The sequence below is a fragment of the Salmo trutta genome, chromosome 12, assembly GCF_901001165.1.
Source record: "Salmo trutta chromosome 12, fSalTru1.1, whole genome shotgun sequence".
Lineage (NCBI taxonomy): Eukaryota > Metazoa > Chordata > Actinopteri > Salmoniformes > Salmonidae > Salmo > Salmo trutta.
In genome coordinates this window covers 26143363-26158747 of record NC_042968.1, presented here as the reverse complement: position 1 = coordinate 26158747, position 15385 = coordinate 26143363, and the positions used below count along the sequence as shown (strand labels likewise).

General features: G+C 43.0%; 1 protein-coding gene across 4 annotated transcripts in view; it reads right to left on the bottom strand.

Annotated features, from left to right (window-relative positions):
- The window catches only part of LOC115203262 (tyrosine-protein kinase CSK), a 40768-nt gene that overhangs the window by 7671 nt on the left and 17712 nt on the right, over positions 1 to 15385 (bottom strand). For all 4 annotated transcript variants that reach the window (XM_029767802.1, XM_029767801.1, XM_029767803.1 and 1 more), the window contains 3 exons: positions 4167 to 4239; positions 1718 to 1831; positions 871 to 983 (listed from right to left, as the gene is read on the bottom strand). In XM_029767802.1, the coding sequence (XP_029623662.1) occupies positions 871 to 983; positions 1718 to 1831; positions 4167 to 4181 (242 nt within the window). In that variant the 5' untranslated portion in view covers positions 4182 to 4239. The remainder of the gene's footprint in view (positions 1 to 870; positions 984 to 1717; positions 1832 to 4166; positions 4240 to 15385) is intronic.

The window sequence follows — 15385 nt, the reverse complement described above, 5'->3', positions numbered from 1 at the left end:
TATGCATTCACTACTGTAAGTCGCTCTGGATAAGAGCGTCTGCTAAATGACTAAAATGTCAAATGTAATAACATAACCCCCCTCGGACTCTCGCCACTAACCACCGCTCTCTGAGGGGATCCACAGGGCTGATGCATCATTGGCTGTAGTTGGCTCTCTTACAGCTGAAGGAGAGTATGAGGGCAGTGGACACCACTCAGTCCCTCCACTGGTGACCTCTACTTCATAAGGACAGCAAACACACTTACTCCCTCTAGTCAGTTCCCTGTCCAGTGGAGTAGCCTTGCCTTTGTCCTTCCTGGTAACACTTGACTGGTCACCCTTCCCCACACAGCTTGACTGGTCACCCTTCCCCACACAGCTTGAGCTTCCCTCTGCTCAGCTGGGCAGATAAGCTCAGAAGATGGGGATGGTGGGGGAGAGAGTCTGCAGTGTGTGTGTGAGACAGAGAGAGAGACACACCCCCAGTGTGTTTTAGTCCAACACATTTGAGTGCAGCAACCTCAGCCTTGTCCTGTGTGTGTGTGTATGAGAACTGATTTCCTCCTGGCCTCCAGTTTTGTACCATTTGCATAAGTCTCTCGTTTTTTTTCCTCTTTGAAATAGCTGTCCCTTCAAAGAGCCCGATTCAAATCGCAGCGGCAGTTAGCCCCAACCACAGTGGCAGGCAGCCACCCAGAGAGCAGATGGGACAGAGAAGAGGCAAAAAATAAATCAATTACCAGCGTCTCCTATTAGGCCTTTGTAACACTCCAATTCTAACGAACTAAGCCCCATATTCATACCTTTATTCTACAGTAAAACATGGGAACTTCACAGGTAAGGGCACATCCTATGTGAAAGATCAGCAAGGTACTCTTGTGTACTTACGGCATAAGACTGAGTTTTCCCCCTGACTTGACCCCTTCCCTTTTCTGGACGTAGTTAGCTGGGATGGTTCCCTCTCTGCCCACTGTGTTCTTCGCTTTGTACCAGTTGGGATCCTGAAATAGCAGCAGAAACACCCTTTAACCTCTACGGGATCGGTGTCCCCCAACGGACGGTTGAGCTAACCTAGGCTAATGTGATTAGCACGAGGCTGTAAGTAAAAACATTTCCCCAGGACATAGACATATCTGATATGGGCAGAAAGCTTCAATTCTTGTTCATCTAACTGCACTGTCCAATTTACAGTAAAAGAACACCATGCTATTGTTTGAGGAGAGTGCACAATTATGAACATGAAAATATATTAATAAACCAATTATGCACATTTGGGCAGTCTTGATACATTTTCAACAGATATGCAATGGTTCATTGGATCAGTCTAAAACTTGGCACATCCACTGCTGCCATCTAGTGGCCAAAATCTAAATTGCGCCTGGGCTGGAAAAGTACATTATGGCCTCTTGCATTTCAAAGAAGGAACAAAAAAACCTGCATGTTTTTTTTCTTTGTGTTATCTTTTACCAGATCTAAAGTGTTATAGTCACCAACATTAATTTCACATTTCCACAAACTTCAAAGTGTTTTCCTTCACAAATGGTATCAAGAATATGCATATCCTTGCTTCAGGTCCTGAGCTACAGGCAGTTACCCAAATCTGTGTCATTTTAGGTGAAAATTGAAGAAGAAAAAAAAAAACAGGTTTTAACACAGCTGTATAACTACCCAAGTCCAGCACCATAACGGTTTTACACTTACATTTCCACAGTATAGAAAGGCGAGCCTTGCTTACCCTGGTGACTCCGATTATGGTCAACACATCTCCTTTACAGAAAGGCAGGTCCTGTTCATTTGTCGACAGGAAGTTGTACTTGGCTACACACTCTGTGCCAGGCAACCATGGTACCTAGGTCACAAGTGAAGAGGAGAGGAGCTGTTATAAACACTGAGATTGACTACAGTAAAAGGTCACAGATAGTCATAGCTTGGACGAGTGAATTGCATTTACGTCATTGACACTCCAGGGAGAAATTCAATTGCCATCGGGTTACAATAACACATTACAATCAAATAACACATTATTACAAGCATATAAAAGGTCTACTATTCAAAAAGGTAGCTATTCTGGTTTGCCCTATACGCTGTTCAGACCATATAGCATGTGGGCCTATTCTTTAGGCATTAACTGAGGCTCCTACATCTAACCGGTGGTGTTGTGGCATCAGTGTTGTAAATAACATACAACCATGACCCCTGTGAAGATGTTATCAGTTAGAGGCAATGACAGTACAAAGCAGCAGGTGTGTGTGTGTGTGTGTGTGTGTGAGACAGACAAGGTGCATCCAAAATGGCACCCTATTCCCTAGAGGCTCTGATCATAAGTAGTGCACTATATAGGGAATAGGGTGGGACACAGCCACTATCCTCATATAACCTGGTGTATTCCTGAAGCAATGCACTACACACAGCTGTGTGTGTCTGATATCGTTATCGGGACACATCCCTCAATCATTTCCCGATAGGAGTCAAAGAGAGACGAGCGTCAGAGGGAGCGATGTGAGAGTTATGTACTGTTGTGTGCCAAAGATTAAAATAATTTGGGTTGATAAGCAAATGTGAAGACGGGGGATGTCAGTCATGCTATGCAGCTGCTGGCAGATGAAAAGCAGAAGCACTAATGTCAGTCAGGAAATATGACACGTCGGAAAGGGGCAGGGCACATTAGAATGTGTGTGTAAGTAGGATGCGTGCATTAGTGATGCATGGGTTGACTCAAACTGCAGCCCCCGTGGTTATATCTGCAGGGCAGGCGCGTTTAGGGTCATGACATTGTGTGGCTGAAGGGTGGGTGGCAGGTTGAATAAAGAGAAAACAATATCTTTAAAAAAGAGGTATAATTCTTATGCAATTTGTATCAATAGGCTACATTGAGGTTGTCCTTCATTATTTTAGGCTATATGGCATTAGCATGTCAGCCTGAGCTTTAGGACCCAGCTGTACGCCTGTCAAATAGCCTACACGCTAATCACAAAATACTTTCGGGAACGGGCAGAGAAACTGTGAGTTTAATTCAATAAGAAAAAAGCTGTGAAATGGAGATTAGAAAATACAGAGAAGCGAGGGCCAGAAAGGTAATGTTTGGGAAAGATTTGGTGAAGTGGTCAGAGGATGATAGCAGTGTTGTGTGATGGATCTGTACAAATTCCACAGTCACAAGATGGGGACATCAATTAGGCCTATGGCACGTCAAGGGAACTGTAGCCTACTGTTCAGATGGGTTAAATGGAACCTGAAGTCTGGACACTACAACCTCTCAGCCTTAATATTAACTCCTGCAGAATTAAGCATTTCTTGCAATAAAATTATGCAAATGTTGGCAACATTTTTACTCAGGAACAGGAGTGCAGAAATATGATTTTCTTTCAGCATCTTAAGCGAATGTGCAGTTAGATCACACCTCTACAGGGGGTATATTTATTGGAATCATAAAAGCGGATAGTATTTCAATCACATAAAATATGCACCCAAGCAGAACTAAATCTGATCAGAAACACATGGGGTCATATTCATAGCTTTCCATTTCCTTACAACCAGTCAAACTGATGTAATTTGGAAACTTTGCACAGAAAATCTTCCGTGTTTTTTTTTTTTTTTTTTAGATATAGAGATCAATTTATTTGATTTTTTCCCCTCACCTGGTCTCTAAACGTCTTTTCTCCACAAAAGAAGCAGGGATGACAGAACTTGACCCATGTCAACTAGATTGAAGCATTCATTCTATCGATTTAAGACATTATGGTGAGCAAGGATTTATTTAGTCTTCTAGGGCAGCGATTCTCAACTGGTGGGTGGTTATGAGTGGGTCGTAGGTGTCCACCCTCCCAAAAAAATAAATGTAATAGATAAATGTTATAATTTATGAAGAAATACTCCAGTCTAAATGTAAACAGCCAGGTAAGAAAGTGTGTAGAAATGAAGATGAACTTATACATTTAAATTGCAGATTTGTTTTTCTTCAACCACATCATTTGTAATATAGAGCTATTAGCAGCACTATTTTGGTTGATTGTGTGGTCTCAAACCAGTGAGATTATTAACATTCATCAAGAATATGTGCAAAATGTTATTGGGCCTCTGATTTTCACAAATAGTCAGATGGGTTATTAGCAATTGCAAGCAGGGGTGTAAAAACAGCTGACTTGTGCACTACTAGCACGCGTGTGTAGGCGTGTTCCTCTCACCTGGATCCCAGACATGGTAAAGGCGGTGGGGTGTCCTCAGGCAGGTGTCACTGGTCAGCTGGTACCATCAGAGCTGCAGGACAACAGATGAGAAGATTGACTGTCTATCACCACGTATTGTGGTTTCCTCTGACAGACTAACAAATCAAATGTATTTATAAAGCCCTTCTTACATCAGCTGATTTCTCAAAGTGCTGTACAGAAACCCAGCCTAAAACCCCAAACAGCAAGCAATGCAGGTGTAGAAGAATGGTGGCTAGGAAAAACTCCCTAGAAAGGCCAAAACCTAGGAAGGTTTAACACCACACTGAAACAGGATCTATGCTCAGCCTGGTAGACAACCACATGTGGTCTGGTCAGTAAGCAGAAGAGAACCAGATTCAAAATGTTACTCTGGTTAATTCTGTTAAGCAGATTCAATCTGCAGTTCACTGTATGTCAACTCAGTTGCTGTGAATAAGATTCACATGCAGAGGAAAGAAAAGAGCCTACTGTCACTACCTTGTTTTTCAACCAAGGTGCATGAACACTGGCACAACCTCATCTACTGCAACAAAACACACACTTATTGTGCTATTATAGACTGCAATAATAGCCTACGTACTAGAATGAGTGAAATATGCAAATAAGCATTTCTAAGCGCCAATAATTGTGCCTCGCCACGGTGACCTTCAGAGCGAGGCGAATGCAGGAGAGTTGATCCTCCCAAAGGAAATGAAGCCTCCCTCTGCCTGTCCACTGCTCTGATCTCTAAAGCTAAACCGACCACCATCTCAGCTCATCTGTGTCAGGTAGGTCTCTGTGCTGAGAGAGCAGAATGATCTGGATCTAGGCTACAGTAGTGTGCAGTATGATCTGTATCGGCTGGATCTAGGCTACAGTAGTGTGCAGTATGGTCTGTATCGGCTGGATCTAGGCTACAGTAGTGTGCAGTATGGTCTGTATCGGCTGGATCTAGGCTACAGTAGTGTGCCGTATGGTCTGTATCGGCTGGATCTAGGCTACAGTAGTGTGCCGTATGGTCTGTATCGGCTGGATCTAGGCTACAGTAGTGTGCAGTATGGTCTGTATCGGCTGGATCTAGGCTACAGTAGTGTGCAGTATGGTCTGTATCGGCTGGATCTAGGCTACAGCAGTGTGCAGTATGGTCTGTATCGGCTGGATCTAGGCTACAGTAGTGTGCCGCCGTATGGTCTGTATCGGCTGGATCTAGGCTACAGTAGTGTGCCGTATGGTCTGTATCGGCTGGATCTAGGCTACAGTAGTGTGCAGTATGGTCTGTATCGGCAGGATCTAGGCTACAGTAGTGTGCCGTATCGGCTGGATCTAGGCTACAGTAGTGTGCCGTATGGTCTGTATCTAGGCTACAGTAGTGTGCCGTATGGTCTGTATCGGCTGGATCTAGGCTACAGTAGTGAGCCGTATGGTCTGTATCGGCTGGATCTAGGCTATAGTATGCAGGCAGAACACAGCAGATGCCTGGCCTGAAGGGTGTCTCTGTCCCTGAGGATGAGAAAGAGGAGAGGCACACAACAAGGCCATACGGTTCATGCTGCATCAGACAAAGGCACACACGGCATGGTCAACTCACCACAGGTGGGCCAGTACAGTAGCTCACCAGTCAACACACTGCCTCCCTCACAACCTCATCTACTGCGCCTCTCACTTCAGACCGCCCGAGAACAGGAAGTGAGAAGTGGAAGTGGCTGACTCGTATTTTCCCCGATGGCTTGGTGTGGTGGGCAATTAGTGCCTCCCACCTCGCTACAGAGAGAGAAAAGGGAGGCACTGGCACTGTGACCAGAGACTCTATTCACTGTCAACCTGTTTTAATAGTGCTGCTATTTGGCTGTGGTAGTGTCCAGTCTGTCAATGTTGGGGACAGCAGCCCCACCCAGCCAGATACTGATTGTAACCCAGTGCTTTCGGAATGCCATGCATGTACTGTAGAATTCTAGTGCTATTAAATGATGCATGTCCAGAAGGCCTGGGTGAGCTGGCTGGCCTCATCTATACAACCACTACAGTGTATCAATGGCCTCACAGCAGAGCACTGCTAGTCCTTTTTCCGGTTTTAAAACAGGAAGTTGGCTAATTGCAGACTGCTGCAGATCGGTATGCAAACTGACAGAGCCAAATATAGCAGCTCTGGTATACCCAGAGGCCACCTACTTTTCTATTTGCCATTCTTAGTGTCAGTCAGTGCAAAGGGAAAGCATCACGCCAAAACCTGTTGTTAATAATAAATACACATCTCTAATCTAGCCTACTTCCACCGTCCTCTAAGAGGGACTGAATATCCTCCTCACTTCAGTGTCAGTCAGCGTATGTTAGGGAAACAGCCATATTCCATCATCCATGGCTCCTATAGTGCTGGTGAAAGGAGATGATTCTACACAGAGCTGGTGAGGAAATCCAGGCAAGGTTTCTGAACCAAGGTAGGAAGGCGGATTACGTCTGAGAAATGAGCTCAACTCCAGCAGCAGTGCTGACGTACTGAGGTCAAAGACAGAGCTGCTTAGAGCCCACTCAGCAAGTCCAGTTCACTGAGGTGCCTACACACACACACACACACACACACACACACACAGCCATGTGAGTGATGCTCTATACCTCCGAGCGTAATCTTCTCCTTTCCCACTCATCCCCTCTATTCTTTTCAGCTCTCGCAGGCTCCCTGCTGATATCACTACCATGGAAACCCACAGTGATGTAACACACTATACAACCATGATAACTACCTCTTCACATAGCAGAACACTCCTTTCTCTGCTGAGTTCAGTGACAGTCATTAGGTGCTCCAGTCAGGCTCCATTCACACTAGGTCCACATCAATTCATTCACACTGCTGAGAGAGACACACCGTACTACAGACAACCAGAAATAAACTCCATTTTACAAGCACAGCGCTCTGCTGAGCTATCTAGTTGGAAAAACTCTACGCCACTCTCCAGTAAGGGTAAAAAAACAAATCTCTGAAAGGAAAACCATCAATCCAAAACCTCTCAGTATGCTTCTCTCTAGCCATCTAGTGTTGAATTAACACAGACATTGATAGTATCCACAGAAAATCTATTACTTCTACCATGTCATACTTATGTGTAGTCAACAAGCACTAAGCAAGTAGGTACTGTATGTATGTATGTATGTATGTATGTATGTATGTATGTATGTATGTATGTATGTATGTATGTATGTATGTATGTATGTATGTATGTATGTATGTATGTATGTATGTATGTATGCCAGAAGAGCCTCCCCAGATGGACAGCATTGCTTCGGCTACATGTGAAGTCTTCTTCAGGTGGAGAGAGATCATTCTGCTTGTGCAGTCAGCGTGCTACTGATTGTTTTCCTGTGCTGGCTGAAGTCTCCATGGCTGCAGCTGGTCGGAAGTGAACAGTAATTCACACTTTCAAAAACAACCACAATCATGATTAGGCCTACAGTATGTAACAACTATGCCAGTGAGAGACAGTGTTGATATGTGCCACATTGTGAAAATTCTGAGTAGTAAGCTAATGTTTCTCAACAGCATATGCATGACAGGTTGCGCCAGGTAGAAATGGATGGTGCACAGAGGTGAGTTCACATTTCAGAACTCAACTCTCTTACATGACCCGAGTGTCTGGCAGTGGTGGTCGGTACCATTCTAGATTAGGGAGGAGGAACATTTGTTTTTACTGAGCATGGCCTTATTTCTATTAAAGCATATTGGCTGACTGTCCTTCATATTCCATATCAACGTAACGTTGATAGGTTTAGGCTACTAAATGATACTCTAAATTTACCCTTTACCCATCGTGAGGTTGCTACAACGTAGCCTACAAAACGAAAGTTCATAACATAGGTCAAGAGACAAAATTGGAGTAATCAAGGTGAGACAGTGACACATTCAATACCGCCTTGCACACGCTTGCCTGTATCTAGCTGATATGGGGTGTAATCAGTCCAAACAGTTGAAATTAAACAGAAATGAGTTTCCATTGGACAAATTCAGGTAGGTCCCTCCCAGTTTCATTCCATTTGCTTCTATTTAAGACATTTTTACAACAGAATTGGCAGAACGAATACACCCGACTTTTTGGTCCTTTAAAAACCTGCTGTATGTTAAATTGTGTGCTATAGCTTGGTAAATGACTCTGGATGACAATGTTTTCCTAAAGAAGTTATATCCACTTTGTTTCCTTGCCACAATACTAATGATATCTAAATACTTGTATCATCCCAGCCCTAGTTGTAACCATATTAACGTTATAGTCAACCAAATAGAACTTACGTGTTAGTCATCCAAGTCAAATCTAAGTGGACAATCACACAGTACAATGTACAGCAAGCAGTTAAGCAGTTACACCGGCAGGCCCCGGTGGCAATAAACAAAACTGAAAGCTTGCCTTGGCTTCACTTGGAAGAGTTGCAGTGTTGGATAGCCTTGGCCATCAAGCAAACATAAATAGCATTCCTCTCTGAGTCAGGTTGTTGAGTAGCTTTAATTAAACTGCATTAGTTGGTAAATGAAAGGTAAACTAAGAAATATATAGCTAGCGCTCCCTCTCCCTGCCTCTTCTCCTTAATTTGAAGAAATTAATTTGTTCAAAACTGTTCAACTATCATCTTTGAGTCAACTACTCACCAGAATTTATGCACTACAGTGCTAGATTGCAAGCATAAGTTATAGCTGTACTAGATTCATAACCTGATCCTTTGATTGGATGGACAAGATGTTAATTCATACTGCAAGGGGTCTGATTGCTTGGACAACTTCCTTCAGAAGTCATAATTACTGTGAAAGTTCACGGAAGGGGATGAGAACCATGAGCCTACTAGTTGTTTAAGTCAATGTACCCAGAAGAGGACGGAAAACAGCTGTCCTCCAGCTACACCATGGTGCTACCATAGAGGGTGCTGTTGAGGCTACTGTAGCAATTCATTGCAAAACTGTGTTTTAATCAATTATTTGGTGACATGTTATGTTGGGAGGAGTTTCCTGGTAGGCTCAGAGGTTGCAGGTGTGTGCTGGGCCTGTAGCACAGAGTTGGTATTGTAGAGTTTACTGGCAGCAAAGAAAGGTACGGGGAGAAATATGGAAATGTGACCTCCTGACTATGCAAATACAGAGCAACAGCTCACACTACAGTGCACACATTCACAGCTCTGTGGAGTGGTCCGATGTTGACGAGACAAGTGCATAACTGTCCACAACAGATGACTCAATAGTTAAGTTTTGAATGTGAAAAATTCTTTACACTATTGATTAGCCTAACCACATCAAAATCACAAGATAGGTCAACTATAAAACATTATGTCATTGCACAGAGTATGGAAATCACAAGTGCTATGCACACAAGTGAGATATCATTAGCCTCTCTGCACAGACGCATAGTGTAAACAATCCTATGGTGTGAAGCAGTGAGTCGTGTCACGACTGGTGTCCTCACAGCATCTACTTTCTACTAGCCTTAGCCTAACTGAGTGAGAAGAACTGAACATGGACCCTCCCTTGCAGAGCAGAGTGCAGATGAAGTTTGAGGCATTGTGTTCTGTTACAAGTGTTGGCGGTTCTAAAGCAGGGCACTGACAGACAGTATCAGGGTGCTAAACTGCTCCAGTCAGACAAGGCACAGGCCTGGCTGTCACCGTGTTGTCTGCTGCCTCCCTCCTACTGTCCCTAGTAGCAGGAACCAGGAAGTGAGCTACAATGTGTTAGTGCAGTGAGACACGATGTGCCCTGAGATAGAGCAGCCTGGCTCCCAGAGTCTAATAAGCCCTTCTGTTGTTGTCATCTGTCTGCCCTACCCCGGTGGCCCACTGCCCCAGCAGCACAGAGAGAACAGACAAATGGCACAACGTGAGCTCATGAGTAACATGGCACTTCCACGACGGGACCAGGTCAGCACCCTTAGCACAGAGAAGACAGACACAGGTGACTCCGAATATCTCACATGGCAATTTCTCTGGCAAAATACTGTTTTAAATGCTGGCAAGCTTCCTCAGGCTAGGTGTTTGTCAACGTCTACATAAAGGCACCACAAGGGACACACTATACTTACAACTGGGTTAGTTTCGGTATACAAATAGAATACACAAGCCTTTGATTGTGGGGAATACGCAAAACTAAAAGTGGAACAAGCACAACAGCGAGAAGAGAATGATTATATTTGAGTGGAGTGATCAGCCTAGATTGAATTTCTCTGTTCCAGAGTCATGTGGAGCAGCTATGGGAGGAGAAAGCCATCTGAGGGAGAGAAAGGAAAATACAGAGGAAAAGAATGAGCGAGAAGCCTACAGGAAAAGAGACAAAATAGAAAGAGGGAGGTATGTGGGCATCCCATCGTAGTGCTCCCCTCCTCCACCTCATTAAACAGAGCACGCCTGGCTCTGCCATCTGCTGCATGCCACCTTCTTTCCATCGCTCAATTCTCTCCGTTTTTAGACATGGTCCGATCTTCACAGTCCCACTGAAACGGCTGGACCCATCTGTTGTTTATCTTGTTCTCCTACTCTTCGTTTCAGGGGGATAGACAGATGAACAACAACAGGCTGACTACATGTGAGAGGAGAGGTAGAGAGCAGGAGAGAGAGCTCGTGTTTAAACTTCCGAGGTCCTGACCTGACCGCTTCAGTCTTCAGCTCAACAGTCAGCCTGGCCTGACTGGATCTCATCTAGTCTCATCAGTACTCTAGGCTAGGTATTCCAAGCCCATTCAAATACATACTACTAGACCGTCACCATATTACTATTACCCACAGATTGAAGGTTGAGACAGTACAAGAGAGCTGATGCTTTTCTTGTGGCCATCTGAGCGTGAGACCTACTCAGCAAATAGCCTAGGCCTAAGGTACTGTAGTTGTATTAACCTGTTGGGGCTAGGGGGCAGTATTTGCACGGCCGGATAAAAAAACGTACCCGATTTAATCTGGTTACTACTCCTGCCCAGTAACTAGAATATGCATATAATTAGTAGATTTGGATAGAAAACACTAAAGTTTCTAAAACTGTTTGAATGGTGTCTGAGTATAACAGAACTCATATGGCAGGCAAAAACCTGAGAAGATTCCATGCAGGAAGTGGAAATCTGATTTGTGGAATCACCTTCAACACTTTGCCTATGAAACACACCGTGAGTTAGGATTCATTCACTTCCTAAGGCTTCCACTAGATGTCAACAGTCTTTACAAAGTAGTTTGAGTCTTCTCCGGTAGAAACTGACCGAACGAGAGGTCTGGAAAGTTGGTCATAGGGGGAGGGCCATTACTACTATGACGCGGGCGCCCATGGGTACCCTTTTGTTCCGAAACGTTTAGTAAGACAATGCAATCGTCCGCCTTGAATATTATTGAAGCTCTGATTGAAAAAGGCCCTAAAGATTTATGTTATACAACGTTTGACATGTTTGAACGAACGTAAATATATATTTTTTGCACATTCGTGACGACAAGTCCCGCGCGCTTCAGAACATTATGAGTAGCCTTCAGAACGCGCTAAGAAGGAGCTATTGGGACATAAATTATTAACTTTTTCGAACAAAACTACATTTGTTGTGGACCTGGGATGCCTGGAAGTGCCTTCTGATGAAGATAATCAAAGGGAATATTTACAATAGTACATTTGATTTTAGATGGTTCCAAGATGGCGCTAACCTGTATCGCCTAGCCTATTTTTCTGAGCATAGCACCTCGTTTATTGCAAAGTGTGATTTCCCAGTAAAGTTATTTTTAAATCTGGCAATGCAGTTGCATTCACGAGATGTTAATCTATAATTGTTTGAATAACAATATTACATTCTAACAATGTTTTCGAATAGTAATTTTGTAAATTGTAGTGCTGATCCACCGGAAGCATTTGAGGGAAAATATTTTCTGAACGTCACGCGCCGAAGTAAAATGCTGTTTTTATATATAAATATGAACTTTATCGAACAAAAAAATGCATGTATTGTGTAACATGATGTCCTAGGAGTGTCATCTGATAAAGATTGTCAAAGGTTAGTGCTGCATTTAGCTGTGTTTTGGGTATTTGTGATGCATGCTAGTTGCTTTGAAAATGGCAGTGTGATTTTTTTTGGCAGGGTACTCTCCTAACAATCTAATGTTTTGCTTTTGCTGTAAAGCCTTTTTGAAATCGGACAACGTGGTTCGATTCAGGAGAGGTGTATCTATAAAATGGTGTAAAATAGTCATATGTTTGAAAAATTGAAGTTATAGCATTTATGAGGTATTTATATTTCGCGCGATGCGATTCCACTGGCTGTTGACTAGGGTGGGACGCAAGCGTCCCAGGTTCCCAGAAAGGTTAATAGGCCCAAAGCAGCCATTTTTATCTCCATATCAAAATCATTTCTGGGCAACAATTTAGTACCCTACTGTGATAGTTTATTTTTGACCATTGTGTTTGAGAACAAAAATAGCTTCTTAGCAGAGACCAATGTCTCAAGCAAGATTTTGCTAGTACTGTCTGGGAGTATTCCGAGTGGGGAGGGAAACAACAAAACTAGCTGTTATTGGCGGAGAGGTTTGGAATGCTTTCTTATTGGTCTATTAACTACTTTACTGCCTGGTGATGTCACCAGGCCAAAACTCCATCCCATCAAAACAGACAGAAGTGTAGGCAGTATTTTCAAACAGCTCTTACACTAAAAAGGACATTCACCATTTTAGTATTACTCCAACTTCAATGTGAAAATATACAGTAGATACAGTTGAAGTCAGAAGTTTACATACACTTAGGTTGGGAGTCATTAAAACTCGTTTTTCAACCACTCCACACATTTCTTGTTAACCTCTCTGGCGCATGTGGGACGAACTCGTCCCACCTACGTAACAGCCACTGAAATCCAGTGGCGCGATTTTTGAATCGTTTGAAATACTATTACTTCAATTTCTCAAACATATGACTATTTTACAGCTATTTAAAGACAAGAATCTCGTTAATCTAACCACACTGTCCGATTTCAAAAAGGCTTTACAACGAAAGCAAAACATTAGATTATGTCAGCAGAGTGCCCAGCCAGAAATAATCAGACACCCATTTTTCAAGCTAGCATATCATGTCACATAAACCCAAACCACAGCTAAATGCAGCACTAACCTTTTATGATCTTCATCAGATGACACACCTAGGACATTGTGTTATACAATACATGCATATCTGTTCAATCAAGTTCATATTTATATCAAAAAACAGCTTTTTACATTAGCATGTGACGTTCAGAAAAAGCATAACCCCCGCAAACTTCCGGGGAATTTACTAACAGTTTGCTAAATTACTCACGATAAACATTCACAAAAAGCATAACAATTATTTTAAGAATTATAGATATATTACTCCTCTATGCACTCGATATGTCCGATTTTAAAATAGCTTTTCGGATGAAGCACATTTTGCAATAATCTAAGTACATAGCCCGGCATCACAGGGCTAGCTATTTAGACACCCACCCAGGTCAGCCTCCACCAAAATCACATTTCCTATAAGAAAAATGTTCTTACCTTGCTTGTTCTTCGTCAGAATACACTGCCAGGACTTCTACTTCAATAACAAATGTAGGTTTGGTCCCAAATAATCCATCGTTATATCCAAACAGCAACGTTTTGTTCGTGAGTTCTAGACACTATCAGAATGCTACATCACGGTCTCGCGCATGGCGCATTGGCGTGACAAAAAATGTCTAAATATTCCATTACCGTACTTCGAAGCATGTCAACCGCTGTTTAAAACCAATTTTTATGCCATTTATCTCGTAGAAAAGCGATAATATTCCGACCGGGAATATGCAATGAGCCTAAACAGCCGAATTAAATTTCTCCTCAGGAGCGAATCGTGCACGCGCCTCATTCAAAGGTCCTCTGATCCGCCACTTACCAAAGGCGATAATGTGTTTCAGCCTGAGGCTGCCTCGTCAACCTTCAGGTATTTCCCGGGTTCTGAGAGCCTATCGGAGCCCTGGGAATTGTCACGTTACAGCTAAGATCCTTACTTTTCAATAAACAGATGCAAGACGCACGACTCTGTCAGACAGGGTACTTCCTGCATGAAACCTTGTCAGGTTTTTGCCTGCCATAGGAGTTCTGTTCTACTCAGACACCATTCAAACAGTTTTAGAAACTTTAGGGTGTTTCTATCCAAACCTGAACAATAATATGCATATTCTAGCTTCTGAGTTGGTGTAGGAGGCAGTTAAAAATGGGCACATATTTTTTCCAAAATTCTCAATACTGCCCCCTAGCCCAAACAGGTTAACAAACTATAGTTTTGGCAAGTCAGTTAGGACATCTACTTTGTGCATGACAAGTCATTTTTCCAACAATTGTTTACAGACAGATTTCACTGTATCACAATTCCAGTGGGTCAGAAGTTTACATAAACAATGACTGTGCCTTTTCAAATGACTGTGCCTTTAAAAAGCCTGGAAAATTCCAGAGAATGTCCTACTTTAGAAGCTTCTGATTGACTCAAATGATGTCAATTAGTCTATTGGCGGTGTACCCGAGGATGTATTTCAAGGCCTACCTTCAAACTCAGTGCCGCTTTGCTTGACATCATGGGAAAATAAAAAGAAATCAGCCAAGACCTCAGAAAAAAAAAAATTGTAGACCTCTACAAGTCTGGTTCATTCTTGGGAGCAATTTCCAAATGCCTGAAGGTACCACGTTCATCTGTACAAACAATAGTATGCAAGTATAAACACCATGGGACCACGCAGCCGTCATACCGCTCAGGAAGGAGACGGGTTCTGTCTCCTAGAGATGAACGTACTTTAGTGCGAAAAGTGTAAATCAATCCCAGAACACAACAGCAAAGGACCTTGTGAAGATGCTGGAGGAAACAGGTACAAAAAGTATATATATCCACATAACCTGAAAGGCCACTCAGCAAGGAAGAAGCCACTGCTCAAAAACCAACATAAAAAAGCCAGACTACGGTCTGCAACTGCACATAAGGATAAAGATCGTACTTTTTGGAGAAATGTCCTCTGGTCTGAACAAAAATTGAACTGATTGGCCATAATGACCATCGTTATGTTTGGAGGAAAAAGAGGGAGGCTTGCAAGCCGAAGAACACCATCCCAACCGTGAAGCACGGGGGTGGCAGCATCATGTTGTGGGGGTGCTTTGCTGCAGGAGGGACTGATGCACTTCACAAAATAGATGGCATCTTGAGGGAAAATTATGAGGATATATATATATATATATATATATAAATAAGCAACATCAAGACA